Source organism: Quercus lobata, chromosome 3 (assembly GCF_001633185.2).
Source record: "Quercus lobata isolate SW786 chromosome 3, ValleyOak3.0 Primary Assembly, whole genome shotgun sequence".
Taxonomy (NCBI): domain Eukaryota; kingdom Viridiplantae; phylum Streptophyta; class Magnoliopsida; order Fagales; family Fagaceae; genus Quercus; species Quercus lobata.
Genome location: NC_044906.1, coordinates 15,299,768 through 15,315,881, shown reverse-complemented (window position 1 = coordinate 15,315,881; position 16,114 = coordinate 15,299,768). Strand labels below are relative to the sequence as shown.

The 16,114-nt window shown below is 33.1% G+C and overlaps 2 protein-coding genes across 3 annotated transcripts; both read right to left on the bottom strand.

The window, feature by feature from the left end:
* Positions 1-6,356: 6,356 nt before the first annotated feature.
* On the bottom strand, positions 6,357-7,854 carry LOC115979670. Its single transcript, XM_031101730.1, has 2 exons — positions 7,807-7,854; positions 6,357-7,129 (listed from the first exon to the last, which is right to left on the bottom strand). Exon 2 carries the CDS (start codon positions 7,055-7,057, stop codon positions 6,560-6,562), a length of 498 nt encoding a protein of 165 aa, XP_030957590.1. The 5' UTR covers positions 7,058-7,129; positions 7,807-7,854; the 3' UTR covers positions 6,357-6,559.
* Positions 7,855-13,614: 5,760 nt separating this feature from the next.
* On the bottom strand, positions 13,615-15,273 carry LOC115979669. Of its 2 annotated transcripts, none has more exons than XM_031101726.1 (2): positions 15,153-15,273; positions 13,615-14,508 (listed from the first exon to the last, which is right to left on the bottom strand). In XM_031101726.1, the coding sequence occupies exon 2, from the start codon at positions 14,480-14,482 to the stop codon at positions 13,745-13,747; it is 738 nt and encodes a 245-aa protein (XP_030957586.1). In that variant the 5' UTR covers positions 14,483-14,508; positions 15,153-15,273; the 3' UTR covers positions 13,615-13,744. The 2 variants fall into 2 exon arrangements, with proteins under 2 accessions (XP_030957586.1, XP_030957587.1); XM_031101727.1 differs by having other exon boundaries at positions 13,615-14,488.
* Between the last annotated feature and the right edge of the window lie 841 nt (positions 15,274-16,114).

Here is a 16,114-nt window from a genome sequence, read left to right as displayed (position 1 = left end):
GCCGCCCTTTTTCTTAGAAATAGTCAATGAACTCTAGCTTTTCCAGTGAATCTTCCTCTCATTCCCCACTTGTCCCCACCAAAACTTTGCACACATGGCTTCAAGATCATCACACAGAGACTTGGGCAATTGAAACACACCCATCGTGTAAGTTGGGATCGATTGGGCCACCGCTTTTATAAGTACCTCCTTTCCCACTCTAGAGAGCATCAAACCCTTCCAACCTTGCAATTTTTTCCAAACACTATCCTTCAGAAAGGAGAAAGTTTGGGTTTTTGCTCTCCCAATCAAAGTAGGAAGGCCTAAGTAGGATTCAAATTTCTCCACCTCCTTCACCCCTGATGTCAACTTGACCCAAGCCCTCTGTGTTTCTGGGGTATTGCTACTAAAGTAGACTGATGACTTATCCATGTTAATGCTTTGGCCTGAAGCACCTGCATAAACTTGGAGGATTTTAGTAATTTCTTCAACTTCTCTTTGAGCGGTTTTGCAGAAGAGCAATGAGTCATCTGCAAAAAGTAAGTTGGAGATTGTGGGTGCTCTCCTACAAATAGATACTCCAGTAATGCTTCCCTCCATTTCTGCTCTTGTCAATAGTGAAGTAAAGCCCTCTGCACACAAGAGAAACAAATAAGGTGAAAGAGGATCTCCTTGCTGGAGACCTGTAGATGGAGAAATATTACCATAGGGTTTGCCATTAATAAGAATGGAGAAAGACGGCGTAGTGACACATTCTATCACCCTACTGATCCACTTCTCAGGGAAGCCTAGTTTAGACATGACCCCATGTAAGAAAGGCCATTCCACTCGATCATAGGCTTTACTTATATCCAATTTCAAAGCAAGTGAGCCTTTTTTGCCCTTATTCCGGCAATGCATAGCATGTAAAGTCTCATAGGCCACCAATACATTATCCGTAACAAGCCGCCCAGGGACAAAGGCACTTTGAGTTGGGGAAATTATTTGGGGAAGAATCTGCTTTAACCGGTTCGCCAAAACCTTAGAGATTATTTTATATATCACATTGCAAAGACTAATAGGCTGGAAATTAGAAATTTTTTCAGGGGACTTAATCTTGGGGATAAGGACATTATTAGTGTGATTAACATCAGGCACCATATTACCAGTATTCAGAAAATCCAACACAGCATTGACTACATCATTACTCACAACATGCCAAAATTTTTAGTAGAATAGAGCATTCATACCGTCAGGTCCAGGAGCCTTGGTGGGTCCCATTTGGAACAGCGTCGCCTTTACTTCTTCAGCACTAAAATCACTGGACAAAGCTGCTTGCATTTCAGGAGTCACCTTATGAGGTACTATACTCAGACATTCTTCCTTCTAGTCACACCTTCCTGCCAAAAATAAATTCTCAAAATAATCGTTGGCAACTTGTGCTATACCATCCAAACCATCCACCCATTCATTGTCAGCTTTTTTAATTCTCTGTATGTAATTCTTTCGCCTCCTCTGAGATGCCTTTGCATGAAAAAACTTTGTATTCCTATCCCCATGTTTAAGCCAAGGAATCCTTGACCTCTGAGCCCAAAAAATCTCTTGCTTCCTCAGTAAATCATCCATTTTCTTACTAACTTCTAGAAATTCTGCTCTGTTCTCAATTGTAGCCTCTGCCGAGTTCGGTGCTTCAATCCGTTGTTGTAAGTGTTTGATCTCTTCAGTGTCTGGGTTGGTTTTTGAAGAACTTCACGCTAATAATTCTGCACCACAGACTTTGATCTTCTCCTTTGCAAGAGTTAACCGCATTGCACCCTCACCACCCTTAGCCCATGCTTCTTTAATCACCTCTTCACAATCATCCCACAGTAGCCAGGATTCCTCAAATTTAGAACCTCAGCTTCCCTTTATTGCATGCTTCTTGCAAATCTGGTAATGAAGAATTATGGGCAAATGGTCAGAGGCATGGGATGTGAGATGGTTTACCGTGCTGAATTGAAACTTATCTCTCCAGGACCTAGTAGCAACCGCTCTATCCAATCTCTGCCTTGTGTTTGCGGTACCGGGTCTCTTATTATTCCAGTTATATTGGTATCCCCTGAAGCCCAAGTCCTCCAGTTCACATTCTTCCAAAGCAGCACGAAAATCATTTACTTGACTCCATTGGGCTGGTCTTCTACTTAGTTTCTCCGATGAGTGTAAGATTGCGTTGAAATCGCCAATACAGAGCCACGGTCCGTGTACAAAAGATCGAAGATGTGTTAGAAGCGCCCATGACTTAGCTCGTTGTGCAGCTTCTGGCCAGCCATAAAAACAAGTTAGCCACCACACAAATCCGTCGTCCTCCACCACCTTGGCTAGAATATGGTTTGCAGTAAAATTAAAAACGTCGAACTGTACATCTCTCTTCCATATAAGCGCCAAACCTCCTCCGGAGTTGGGATATTTCACCACAATCCTATTTGGAAAAGGTAAGTCACCATAAAGATTTTCAAACCCTTCTTTATCTAGTCTAGTTTCCATCAGAAAACACACCGTGGGAGCTTGTTCCCTCACAATTTTGCGAAGGCTCCGACCTGTCCAAGGGTTCCCATGCCCTTGGAAATTCCAACTTAGGAGCTTCATTGCTTCCAGCAAGGGTGGTCCACCACCCCCGCCGATATCTGACCATCAAAGCTTGCCTGTGCTTCCATCTTCCCACGCTTGAAATTCTGCACTTCATTGTCCCCACACGTTACAGACTCCTCAGACTGCATATTACCTCTCTTTCCTAACGTAGTTGAGTTGCTGGGCTTCTCATGCAAACTGGACCCACAGTCCATTCTTTTAATTCGTACCCACGTTGACTTGGGCCTTGTTGAGTTAGGCCCACTCCTTACCACGGCCTGCCCACCTTCATCCAATAATTGCTCTGCACTTGCTTCCAAATTTGAATTTAAATCCTCCTTATCTGTTACCGTAACTTTAGCTCCATTACTTTCCTTGTTTGTATCATTAATTCTGTCATCAACGGATTCAAACGGCTGAGAATCAGTGATTGTACCAGCATTCACGGGCTTTCCAAAAATGCCGTGATCAGTTACAGTAGGGTTTTCTCCTTGCTGTGCCGCCATCGCCAACTGTTTCCCCATCTCCGGTTGCATTCTCGGTACATTCCTCAAGTTGTCCCCTAGATCGTCGCTTGAAAAAGATGCTGGATTCGACTCCCTTGTAGCTAATGCCTTTGGATAACCACCCATAGCTTTTAACTAGTCACCATATTGATACTCCACCTTCCCTCCATTCTTCTCTAGTGCAAAGTGGCTTGCATAGTGGCGCAGGTCATGTCCAAGAAGCCCACAAAAATGGCAAAACATTGGGAGCCTTTCATACTTAAACTTCACCCAAGTGCGCTGACCATCCGAACCTACTATGAATCCACCTCGACGTAGCGGCTTGGTGATAGGTAGGGATACACGGACTCTTAGAAAGAGATTAAGGTCATCTGGTCTCTTCCTCATCTCTACTTCCTCGACTATTCCCAACCGGCTCCCTACTTCCATTGCTACCTGAGGGGTTGCCATGTCAAAGGGAGTCCCCCATATTTGGACCCATAGAGATGCATGATCAAGTTTCACATTCGCTACACTCATTCCTTTTTGCCACTTCGTAAGCATCAACAGTTGATTATTGAAAGTCCATGGGCCACCTCTCAGGATTCGTATCATATCGAACTCTGACTGGAACTTGAATTGAAATAGATTTGAACCAACCTCTAAAATCTGCAGACTGTCTTCTAAACCCCAAGCTTTCCTTAAAGTGCCCTTAGCTGCCTTTTTATTGAAGGTTTTGCACGTAAGAAATTTTCCTATAAGGCTCAAATTGCAACTCTCTATTTTAGCCTCTCTTCCTTCGTCTGAGATTGCAATAACTTCTTCTTCATCTGCCGTTAACCTCATGTTCTCCAAGCAGTGAATCACATCGTCCGCCATATTCGATGGTTAAGAAAAAAAGAAAAGGAAAATAGTACCCTTAGGACTGACCTAAGGGAGGGAGATGCTCGTAGAGAACGAGAGAGAGAGCTCCTACTTAAGAGTAGAGGGTTTTATTTTACTCTTTCGTGTCTTGGGAACATTATCAATTGCAGCTACACATAAGGGATTTAGACCAGCTCGATATAATTTGAGATCTAATATGATAAATTTAAATAAAATATTTTATATTTAAATATCAATTAAATAAATTTATCTAATACTAACTAAACTTATAATATTTTGATGAATTAGAAACATAAACTATGAATTAAAACTAACCAAGGTTAATTTTATATAGATCATCAAAATAATTGTTCAAATATAAAATTTAACCAAAAAAATGTATATTATATTATATTATATTATATTATACTATCTTTTATATATATATATATATATATATATATAAAGTCTACTTTATCTTGGACAAAACGAAATATGGTTAAGTAAAATTATAATCTAATTTTCAATTATTATTTTAAAGTTAAGAGAGAAATTATAGGTGATTAATTTTGACAACTTACAAAGTAGGATTTTTTTTTTTTTTTTTTGATAGAGTTTCAAACCTATGACGTTCACTTCTGATAATAGTTCTTTATTATCAGACCAAGACATCAATCAGTTTTTGGTGAACAAAAATTGAAGTTTCAAGCTATATTAGGGAAAATATTCGTTATTGATGATTAGACACATTTACATGCTGTGTGTGTGCGCGCGCACTCTAAATTGTTTAGGGTTTTTAATGATCTTATATTTTTTTAAAACTTTTTGGAAACGGAAAAAATAGTAAAGAAACCCTTTTTATTTTATAAACCAATTGTTATCATAAAATTTTTGGCTTTTTTATAATGAGGATGAAGCTTTTTTATAAAGAGAGTGTAGCCTTTTTTTATGGGAATCTTAGGCCTAATCCTAGAGCTGACACTAACAGGATCCACACATATTATGAGATGATGGCTCATAAGACCGTCTAATTTGATACCCTTTTGATCTAATGACTTTTGAATCTATGTATGGTATGCAAAGCAGGATAATATGCACCATCCATGCGCAGACAAGTATCAGCAAGTTTTTAAAAAATCATGGTATAGATTGTATTTAATTGCTAAATATGGTAGGTAAAAGTATGACTTGGAGGGTGAGTGATGTAATGAACCGATGCTATCACAAAAGATGAAAGTTCTGTAAGAATATGGAAGACTGATTCTATCCCAAGTAAAACCCATGTACAATTGAGAATTCATAGAAGTTTCGGTTATCAGTGATCTCTTAAACTCGAATTTTATTAAGAAAATATTTTATCAGCTTGGGCTCCTTAAAACTTCCGCCAATGTTTATTTTTGATCATACCACAAATTGAAATTTTGTTTAATGAAACACTAAGCATAATTTATCATGTTAATGGTCTATTGTTACTTTCTTAACTCACATGAAAGATAATAAGTCTTGTAATTTAGCGACATTTAGTGAAATTTTTTAAGTGACATGCATTTAGAAAAAAAAAAAAAAAAGAATGGTTATATCAAAAGCTTGAATATAATTATGATTATTTTCATTGTGATCTATTCATATTTCATTATTTTTTAAATTTATTATTTTAATGAATTCTTGAAGCTTTCATATAAATTTATCTTATAATTTAATGTTTCAAGTAACAAATTTATCATGAACTCTTATGTGAGATTAAAATAGTTCTCTATTCTCTCCCTTCCTCCCCCCCCCCCCATTTATCATATTCAAACTGATATTTTTTAATACAATTCTGACTAAAAATTATTTACAAATAAAAGAAACATTATCTACAAAATAAAATTAAAATGGGGCAAAAATAATATAAAGTTTAAAGTGTTTAAAAATATAATCTAATTTATCTTAAGTAATATTAGTCCATTACAACTATATTATAATCACCTATTAGTCTCAACTTGCTAGAGAATCAAATATCTTGGTTCATGTATAAAATATAACAAAAAGAGATTAAAAAATGAATTTAATTAACCTTCCAAAAAGTGATACATGGTGAAGGCAAGTTGAAATATAATTTCCAAAATTGATTTTGGTATGGATAAAGAGAGAAATTGTTTGGCGCATGTCAATATGAGAGATTAGGAGACAAAAATTGACAATCTACTGTGCGGTAAACTAGCTTACAAAAGTTAAAAGTTCAAGTTGTCAAAATGATAATTAATGATGATCCGATACACTCATTGAAGATTTCAATTGATCAGTTGGGTTTCTTTTGTTCCACAATTTTGGAGATATCCCAAGACAAATAATTATTAACTCAGAAATTTTGAGATCTCACTCTATGAGAAGATTGAAGCAGAATAAATTATTATATATGATTTAGGAGAAATTTCATTAAAGTAGTTTGAATTACACAAATCTGTAACATTAGCATATATAGCTCTAATGTGGACACTAACAACACAGAATTAAAGCAGTCAAACCCATAGACAAGATGGCCTTAAGAGGCTTAGAGCATATTTAAGACCTTATTGCCAATAACTTAAGAAGTATAGGCATTGTGCAGTGCATACTTGACATCTTCATGTGAGAACACCTTAGCATTCCAGTCAGGACATTCACTATCTGGTTCCTTTATATCCATTTCCAACTTCACCAACCAACTCCACTAACCCATACTGCTCAACATTGGGTTTCTTCAGAATTTTAGCAGCCAAATAGTCTACTTCAACACCTGTCTTACAATTTACACGTGGCATTGCTTCCTCTTCACCACATTCGTTAAGATAAAGGCAGCCTAGTTCTGTAACTTTCTCGCTCATTCCAGTACCCAGAAAACAAATACTCTCATCAGACAGAAACTTCCTGAGGGTATTAGTTACAGCGTTCGAGTCCGGTAATTGTATCATCAAGCAATGACTCCCAACACAAAGAAGCAAAAACTTGCCTTTATTTAAATTCCCGTAAGTTTTGACAAACTGAATGTCGAGTCCTACAACTTGCCTTTCGGAAGTTTGTAATGAAGATCTGAACTCATCTATCTTAGCATCAACCAAAGCAAGATTTTCGACTAAGCTTACCTTAACGTTTGCTGTTTGCACTGTGTATTTCAATGTCATAAAAACCCATTTTTGACAGAAATGATAGTGGTATGATGTTGATCATGTTGAACTAATTCAAACCAGTGTTGCCTGTACATAAAAAGAAAAGTCATAATAAAGGGAAAAAGTTAATACAGCATTATTTTAGAAACTATTTTTTTCTTATAGTTTTATGCGAAAGAAATAACTAATTTTTTAAATATTTATTATATTTTTATATCAATTATTTTTAAATGATTAATTAACAAATATTCTGATAACAACTATTAACAAAGCTCAATAAGAATAGCAGTTCAATGGGGCAAATTAAATTGACATAAAGTGTAAATCATTTTGGTGGCAACTATAGTATCTATTTCAAGTCAACAGTAGCAAATTCGATAAGCCAATCAATCATAGAACTAAAACCAAATTTGATCTTTCTTCATTTCAAGCACTAAAAACTACTTCAATTCCTTGGCAAGCTAGCTGTAGAGAGTGAAAGATTGAAATTTAGTGTTTACACTAGCTATTTTAAAACAATTACGTACACATCAAATAAAAGTACGTGCCCATATAGTATAAACAAAATTTTGTAGCAGATATCAAACATGTTACTGGAAAGAGTAACGAATTCTTCCATCAGAGAGGTTTAACTGACTACATAATGCATGCTTCAAATGAAACCTGATATGCAAAGTGAGCAACATACAGCTCTATTTTCAAACAATACACAAGCTAAAATACTACACGAGAGAGAGAGAGAGAAAGATCACAGAGACACTCACTTCTTGGGATAAGAATGGAGAGAGATCTCTCTATCTTTCTCGATCGGGAGTACAGAGTACAGAGTAAAGAGAACGTTAAAAGAAAAATATATTGAAAGGATCATAAAGTTGCCTTAGCTTTGGGCCCATTTAAAAAGAAGAGAGAAAAAAAAAAAAGGGAACAATCCCATTTAACTTTTTAATTCAAAAAATGAGAAGGTTTAATCTTTTAATATTTTATAATTTTTTTACCTCTTTTTTTTCTCCTCTACATGTGCCCATGTCTTAACTTTTAAGTCTTTCTCTGTTTCTTGATCAGATTGAAGACTACTCAATATCTACTTCAAGTCAGGCTCCATTTGGAGGTTCATAAGAGAATGAAATGAAATGGAATGAAATGATCATAAGGAAATGGAATGTATTTAAGTAAGAGAAAAGAATGGAAAAGAATGGAACGGAATTGAATGGAATTAAATAACCTTGATTGGATGTTTTAAAATGAAGGAATGAAAATGAATGGAATGTAAGTAATCTTGTTTGGGAGTAACATGGAGGGAATGAAATGGAATTATTTTATGACAATATTACAATTAGACCCATATTTTAAAATAAAAGGTTAAATATATAGAGGTATTTTGGGAGTTTTAGTAAAAAAATCATTAAATTTAATTCTATTCTCTCCAATTCCTCCCAATTTCGGGGAATGAAAATTTGAGATTTTAAGAGAATAGAGAAGAATGAGTGTTTCCTCCTACCAATTTTATTTCCTCCTACTTAAACTCCCAAACAAGGGAATGAGCTTTCCATTCCCTCCATTAAAACTCCCAAACAAGGGAAGGGAAGAATATTCTAAAATTATTCTTTTCATTCCATTTTCTTCCCTTCTCCCAAACGAGGGTGAGAGTCATCTATTAGTTTGGGAATAACTCATCTAATTTTTTGCTAAAAATGTGCTAAAATATTATTATACTTCGAAATTTTTTGAAAAAAGTAAGAAATTACGAGAAAATGTGATGTTTTAAAATGCTATACATAAAATTTAAGCAAAAATGCACTTTTGATCCTTTCATTTTGGATCAATTCTCATTTTGGTATCAAAATTGATTCTATTTTGGTCATTTCCATCAACCCACTAAGGGAAACCTCCTACGTGACAGGCAAAATGCCCTACTTGCAGATGTGGCACTAACATGGCTATTAAAATATTATTTAAAAAAATTATTTGGCATTTTTTAAATGCCACGTCAGAAAATTTATAAAAAAAAAAAAGAAATTAAATTAAAAAACTTTAAATCTAATTAAAATTATCTTTGAAAAAAAAAATTATCCTTTTAATTCTTTTTCTTTTTCTTTTAACGTCATCAGGGATCAGGCTACATCTCTAGACTCTCTCTATCTCTAATTCTCTCTTCACCTCGACGGAATCTTTCTCAGACCTAAACTCTCTCAAAATCTCATCTCTGCCCAAACTCCGATCTAACCCAAACTTTCTCTAATCTCTATGATGAGGTCGCCACCGTCGAACTCATTCAAGACTCAGTATGAGGTCGTTGCCATCAAACTCGTTCAAGACTTAGTGAGGTCGCCGCTACAGTCAGAAAGAAAACCCATTGACCCATATAACCCATCGAGAAGGTCCGCCGATTCGGTAACTCAAAATAGTCGCCGATTCAATATGACTCCGTTGTACGAAACCCCAGTCATTGATTCGGTATTAGAGCCCAAATCAGTGGTTGTGAAGCCGAGATCAGTGATTCTCACACCTCTTTCTACCTTACCGTTTCTCTTTTCCTCTCTTTAAGGTTGATTTGGAAGTTTTTAGCTTAGGATTTTTGTAGATTTGATGTTATGGCTTTGCTGGTTGCTGGGAAATTTTGGAAGATTTGATTTAGTGGTGGTGCTTTACTGGATGTTGGGTTTCTTTTCTTTTGCTTGGATTTGATATTCATGTTCTTTGATTCGGTGGTGGTGATTTCAGGGTTTTTGTGTGTTTTTCCTGTGGGTTTTTTTGTGTTTGTTTGCCAAGAAAATTTATTGGTTTGAAGGCTAGGATTGGGTTTGCTGGAGATATGGGTTTGGAGTTTGGTTGAAATCTGGGTTTGGGGTTTGGTTCTTTGCTGGAGATTGATTACGGGGAAGAACAAGAAAAAATAAAATAACGAAAGAAAAAAAAATAAAATAAAAGACAAGAAATACGTTTAATTTATTTATTTTATTTTGATGTGTTTGGTTATAAAGAAAGTACAGGAAAGAGAAAGAAAATTATAAGAAAATAAGGTTAAGAATATGAATCTTAGAGATTGGAATAAAAAAAAAAATCATTTTAATTAAAAGAAAGTAAAATTTTTGTTTAAAAAAAGAAAAAAAAAATATTTTTTTAATTTTTTAATTAAAATTAAAATTGAGGAATTAAAATTTTTATAATTTAAATGCTAATGTGGTATTTAAAAAATGCAAATAATTTTTTTAAAATAATATTTTAATAACCGCGTCAGTGCTATATCAGCAAGCAGGACATTCCGTCGGGTTAACGGAAAAGACCAAAATAGAATCGATTTTCTTTTTTTGGGACAACATTAGTAACGAAATCAATTTTGGGATCAAAATGGGAATTGACCCAAAATATTGGAACTAAAAGTGTATTTTGGCCTAAAATTTAAAAGCTAAACTCATAAACTAATATCAAACATAAATGTGCTAAAAAATTTAACTTTTAGCAACTTAAAAAGTAATTTTATCTATTTTAACACCCTATATTATTATTATTATTTTATAAGAACACCTTACTTTATAATAGACCGAAAATCAAATACTCTATTATTTTATAACTTCATTTAAATATTCTTTTTTTATTATTTCTTTTATTGTTAATGAGTAAACTATTAGTTGTAATATTGTATAGCAAATACTTTTTTTTTTCATTTTTAAATTGATATCAAGTCTATGTATTTATTTATTTATTAGTTAAGAGCTCGTACTCATTGGAGAAAAATCATGGTCCACGAATATTTTCTAGTATAATCATTAAAAAACTTAAATTATATAAAATTTAATAAAACTAAAACTTCATATATTGACAAAAATACACACAAACATACAAATACATAAAATCTTACAATTTTCTTTTCAAATTTTCTTGCTTTGAAATATTTGCATGATAATCTCATTATCAATGTTATAAGTTACATCTTTTTCAAAAATTTATTTTGGTAAAAATTTTCTTGGGTTTTTTCTTTTTTTTTTTTGTAAGGACCTTTTTTTTTAAGAAACTATTTGTTTGTAAGGACCTAATATATTGTTAAGGAGATCAAAGTTTAAGGAAAAGTTTGGATACATACAAAGTTGTAGTCTTAGGCTACAACCTTTACTAAACAAATTAAGTGTTATATATTTTGAAAATCTAAATGTTGAATTGTATATTCTTTATATTTTTAGAACACATGTCAAATTTCATGTCAATCAGATATTATTTACTATTTGATCCATAAACTTATTTTTTAAGTAAAATTTTAGACTATAAAAACTCAAAATTTAAAGATTTGACTAATGACATAGCTATTGATATTTGATCTTTTTGAAATTTTGCAAGTATGAAGTATATAAGAAGAAAATTTAATCTAATAGTGAATTTGTCAAAATTCACATCCAATGAAAAAAAATATTGAGTGGAGTTATACCCTTAGTCTACAACCAAATTTGTTGTCAAATTTTGTCCAAAATGTACTTATTTTGAACCTAAAAAAATTTAGAGTAGTCCCAAATATTTTTTAAGGATAAAAATTAATAAATTTTATATTTAATAATTATTTTGTTTTTCATATCTGGTGGTCATGTCACCACCAAGACTCAACATGTAGCTGCTTGTGTTATGGATTTACCACTCCTGTCTTAAAGTAGGAATTAACCATCCCATGTCCAAATAGATTCTATACTTTAACCATGTCTAGCATAACAATTTGACTTAAAGTGAAAATTTTCAATTATTAATCATGTTAATATATCACTAGTAAAGTGACACACGAAGAGGACTAATTGGTGCCTTAAGATCATGGATACACACACCTGTCCAGTATGTGCTCATCGATCTCATGTCATGTGACGGTAATGGGTAATACCACATATACCATACAGGCCTTATTGGGGCTATCACTCAAACCACTCCTCTCTAAGCGTTGGGATAAGAACTCATACCATCAAGCCACATTTCGTGTGGTAAGATCATGGATATGAAATTCTAGTCTATCTAGTCATACATATTGTGTGGTCTATGTAACATACAAAATATATGCCACAACACCACTAACAATAATTCCCCAAGCTTTCTCGATTTATGTGTCATAAATTATATTAAATCTCTCTCTCTCATTTAAATAATTTTTTTAGTGCGTGTTTTTACCATCAAGCAACAATAAAGTGCCAAAGGAAAAGAAATTGATTTTTGGCACCATTAATTTAATGTAATGAGTTTTTTTTAGTGTTTTGTGTGCTAATTAGCTGTTTTAGCATCTTTGATGCGAATCCTCTAAGAAAATAATAAAAGAAAGGAATAGAAAACATTAAAGAGACAGTAAGAGAGAGATGGAGAACATGCAAGGGTGCAATGCCGAAGACACATGCAAAGTCAGAAATTTGAAAAAAGTAGAGAACAAACAAAGAAAAAGAAGAGGAGAGAAAGGGGTCAGATCCTAACAAGGGACATATTTGATATCAAGGTAAGAAAAAATACAAAGGAAGGTGTTTATCTAATTTTAACAAGTTCGATATGGCCGGTGTTTGAACTGGCACAAAACATCAGTGTTATATACTGATCTATCATGTCAATGGTTTATTGTTACTTTCCTAACTCACATAAAAGATAATGAGTCTTGCAATTTTGCGATATTTCCATTCATAGTTTAGTGAAATTTTGTAAGTGACATGCATTTAGAAAAAAGAATTTAGAGTAGTTATATCAAAAGCTTGGATATCATTATGATTATTTTCATTGTAATCTTTTCATATTTCATTTTTTTCTAAATTTTTTATTTTAATGAATTCTTGGAGCTTTCATATAAATTTTATATTATATTTTAATGCTCCAAGTAACAAATTTATCATATTAAAATATTTCTCTATTCTCTCTCTTCCTGTCCTCTTCCCCCCACACCCCGGCCCCCTAATTTATCATATTCAAATTGATATTTTCTAATACACTTCTAACTAAAAACTATTTACAAATAAAAGAAACATTATCTACAAAATAAAATTAAAATGGGGTAAAAATAATATAAAGTTTAAAGCGTTCAACAATATAATCTAATTTATCTTATGTACTATTAGTCCATTACTCAACTTGCTCAAATGAAGACATATTCAACGCAATAATTCAATGAATTAGTACTAACAAAATTAAAATTAATTTTGTACAGAGAATCAAATATATGGTTTATGTATAAAATATAACAAAAAGAGATAAAAAAAAATAATGAATTTAATTAACCTTGAGTGAAGTGATACATGATGAAGGCATGTTGAAATATAATTTCCAAAATAGATTTCGGTATAGAGAAAGAGAGATTGTTTTGCGCATGTCCATATGAGAGATTAGGAGACAAATATTGACAACGTACTATGCGCTAAACCATCTTTAAAAAGTTCAAATTTCAAGTTGTCAAAATGATAATCAATGATGATTCAATACGCTCATTGAAGATTTCAACTGAGTTGGATTTCTATTATTCCACAATTTTCGAGATATCCCAAGACAAATAATTAATAATTCAGAAATTTTGAGACCTTTCTCCATGAGAAGATTGAAGCAGAATAAATTATTATATATGATTTAGGACAAACCGAGCACAACCAGAAATTTCATTAAAGTAGTTCGAATTACACAAATCACATGCAACATTAGCATATATAGCATATATAACAACAGAATTAAAGCAGTCAAACCCATAGACAAGATGGCCTTAGAGGCTTAGAGCATATCAAGGAGCTTATTCCCAATAACATAAGAAGTATAGGCATTGTGCACTGCATACTTGACCTCTTCATGTGAGAACACCTTAGCATTCCAGTTAGGACATTCACCAATTGGTTCCTTTATATCCATTCCAACTTCACCTGCCAACTCTGCTAATCCATAATTCTCAACATTGGGTTTCTTCAGAATTTTAGCAGCCAAAAAGCCTACTTCAACACCTGTGTTTACAGACACCCTATGATATACACTAACGTCAAAGTTCCTTCTCTTTTTTCTCTGTGTACAAAAAGAAAAGCTGCCTAGCTCTGAAACTATGTTGCTCATTCCGGTTCCCAGAAAACATATAGTCTCATCAGACAGAAACCGCCCAAGGGTACGAGATATGTGCTCCGAGTCGGGTAATTGGATCATCAAGCAATGACTCCCAACACAGAGAAGCAAAAGCTTGCCAATATTTAAATTCCCATCAGTTTTGACAAACTTAATGTCGAGTCCAACAACTTTCCTTTTTGAAGTTTTTTTTTTGTTTTTGAGAAACGCCTTTCTGAAGTTTGTAATGAAGATCTTTTTTATTTTATTTTTTTGAGATAGTAAAGAAGATCTTAACTCATCCATCTTAGTATCAACCAAATCAGGATCATCGACTATGCTTACCTTAACGTTTGCACCTTCTATTTCAATGTCGTACATACCCATTTCTGATCGGAATGATTGTGGCATGAGGTTCATCATGTTGACCTAATTCAAACCAGTGTTGCCTGTACATAAAAAGAAACTCATATAATAAAGGAAAATTTTAACAGATGCTCTAAGGCAATGTTTTAGAAACTATATTTTTATAAACTTTTATGGAAAAAAAAAAAAAAACTAATTTTTTAACAATTTTTTACATTTTTATATATATATTTTTTTTAAATGGTCAATTAATAAATTCTGTGAACCAGGCTCAATAAGAATAGTAATTAAATGGGGCAAATTACGTTGACATGAAGAATAAATCATTTTGGTGGCAACTAAAATATATTTTTCAAGTCAACAGTAGCAAATTTGATAAGCCAATCAATCATAGAACTAAAACCAAATTTGATCTTTCTTCATTTCAAGCACTAAAAACTACTTCAATTCTTTGGCAATCTAGCTGTAGAGCGTGAAAGATTGAAATTTAGTGTTTACACTAGCTGTTTTAAAAGGATTACGTACACATCATATAAAAGTACGTGCCCATTATATAAAAAAAAATTTGTAGCAGATATCAAACATATTACTGGAAAGAGTAACGAACCCTTCCATGAGAGAGGTTTAACTGACTACATACGCATGCTTTAACTGAAACCTGATATTCAAACAATTCACAAGCTAAAATACTACACAAAATAGAGAGAGAGATCACAGAGACACTCACTTCTTGCGATAAGATTGGAGAGAGATCTCTCTCTCTTTCTCGATCGCTCCTGCAAAAGCGTTTGGCTATGGAGTAAGGTTATAGATAAAAGCAAGAGAGCTAGAGATGGACAGAGTGTAGACTACAGACTAAAGTAGCATGAAGTGGCCTTTTATCTTTGGACCTATTTAAAAAGAAGAGAAGCAAGGAACAGTCCCATTTAACTTTTTTTTTTTTTTTTTTGTGTGGATAAATCCCATTTAACTTTTTAATTCAAAAAAGAAGAAGGTTTTTAATCTTTTGACTTTTTTTTACCTCTTTTTTTCTCCTCGACATGTTCGCGCCTTAACTCTTAAGTCTTTCTCTGTTGCTTTATTAGTCCGTAGTCACACCAGCGGAGAGTCATCTGTCAATCATTCACAATGATGTGTGTTTGGGAATGTTTATCTAACTTTTTGTTAAAAATATGTGAAAGTATATTTGTAGTTTAAAAATCGTTAAAAATGAATAAGAAAATTTGGAAAAAGGAAAGTTTTAAAAGATTGTAGATAAAAGCTAAAAACTAAGGTTACTTGAAGTCCGTAGTCACACCAGCTGAGAGTCATCTGTCAATCATTCACAATGATGTGTGTTTGGGAATGTTTATCTAACTTTTTGTTAAAAATATGTGAAAGTATATTTGTAGTTTAAAAATTGTTAAAAATGAATAAGAAAATTTGGAAAAAGCAAAGTTTTAAAAGGTTGTACATAAAAGTTAAAAATTAAGGATTAGTTTGATTGGTTAGTTTTAACCAATATTTTCACATTTCAAACAACCTTTCATACATTTTAACACATTTTTTTACTCACACGTATATCAAAAACACTCAAACAATATTACTCAAACTAACCAACCAAACATGCCCTAAATTTATAAACAGATATCAAACGTAAATGTGCTAAAAGTTTAACTTTTAACAACTTAAAATATTATTTTATCTATT

Excerpts from the sequence above, each read along its gene's own strand:
- LOC115979670 (XM_031101730.1), bottom strand. The coding sequence starts at position 7,057 with ATGACATTGAAATACACAGTGCAAACAGCAAACGTTAAGGTAAGCTTA.
- LOC115979669 (XM_031101726.1), bottom strand. The coding sequence starts at position 14,482 with ATGATGAACCTCATGCCACAATCATTCCGATCAGAAATGGGTATGTAC.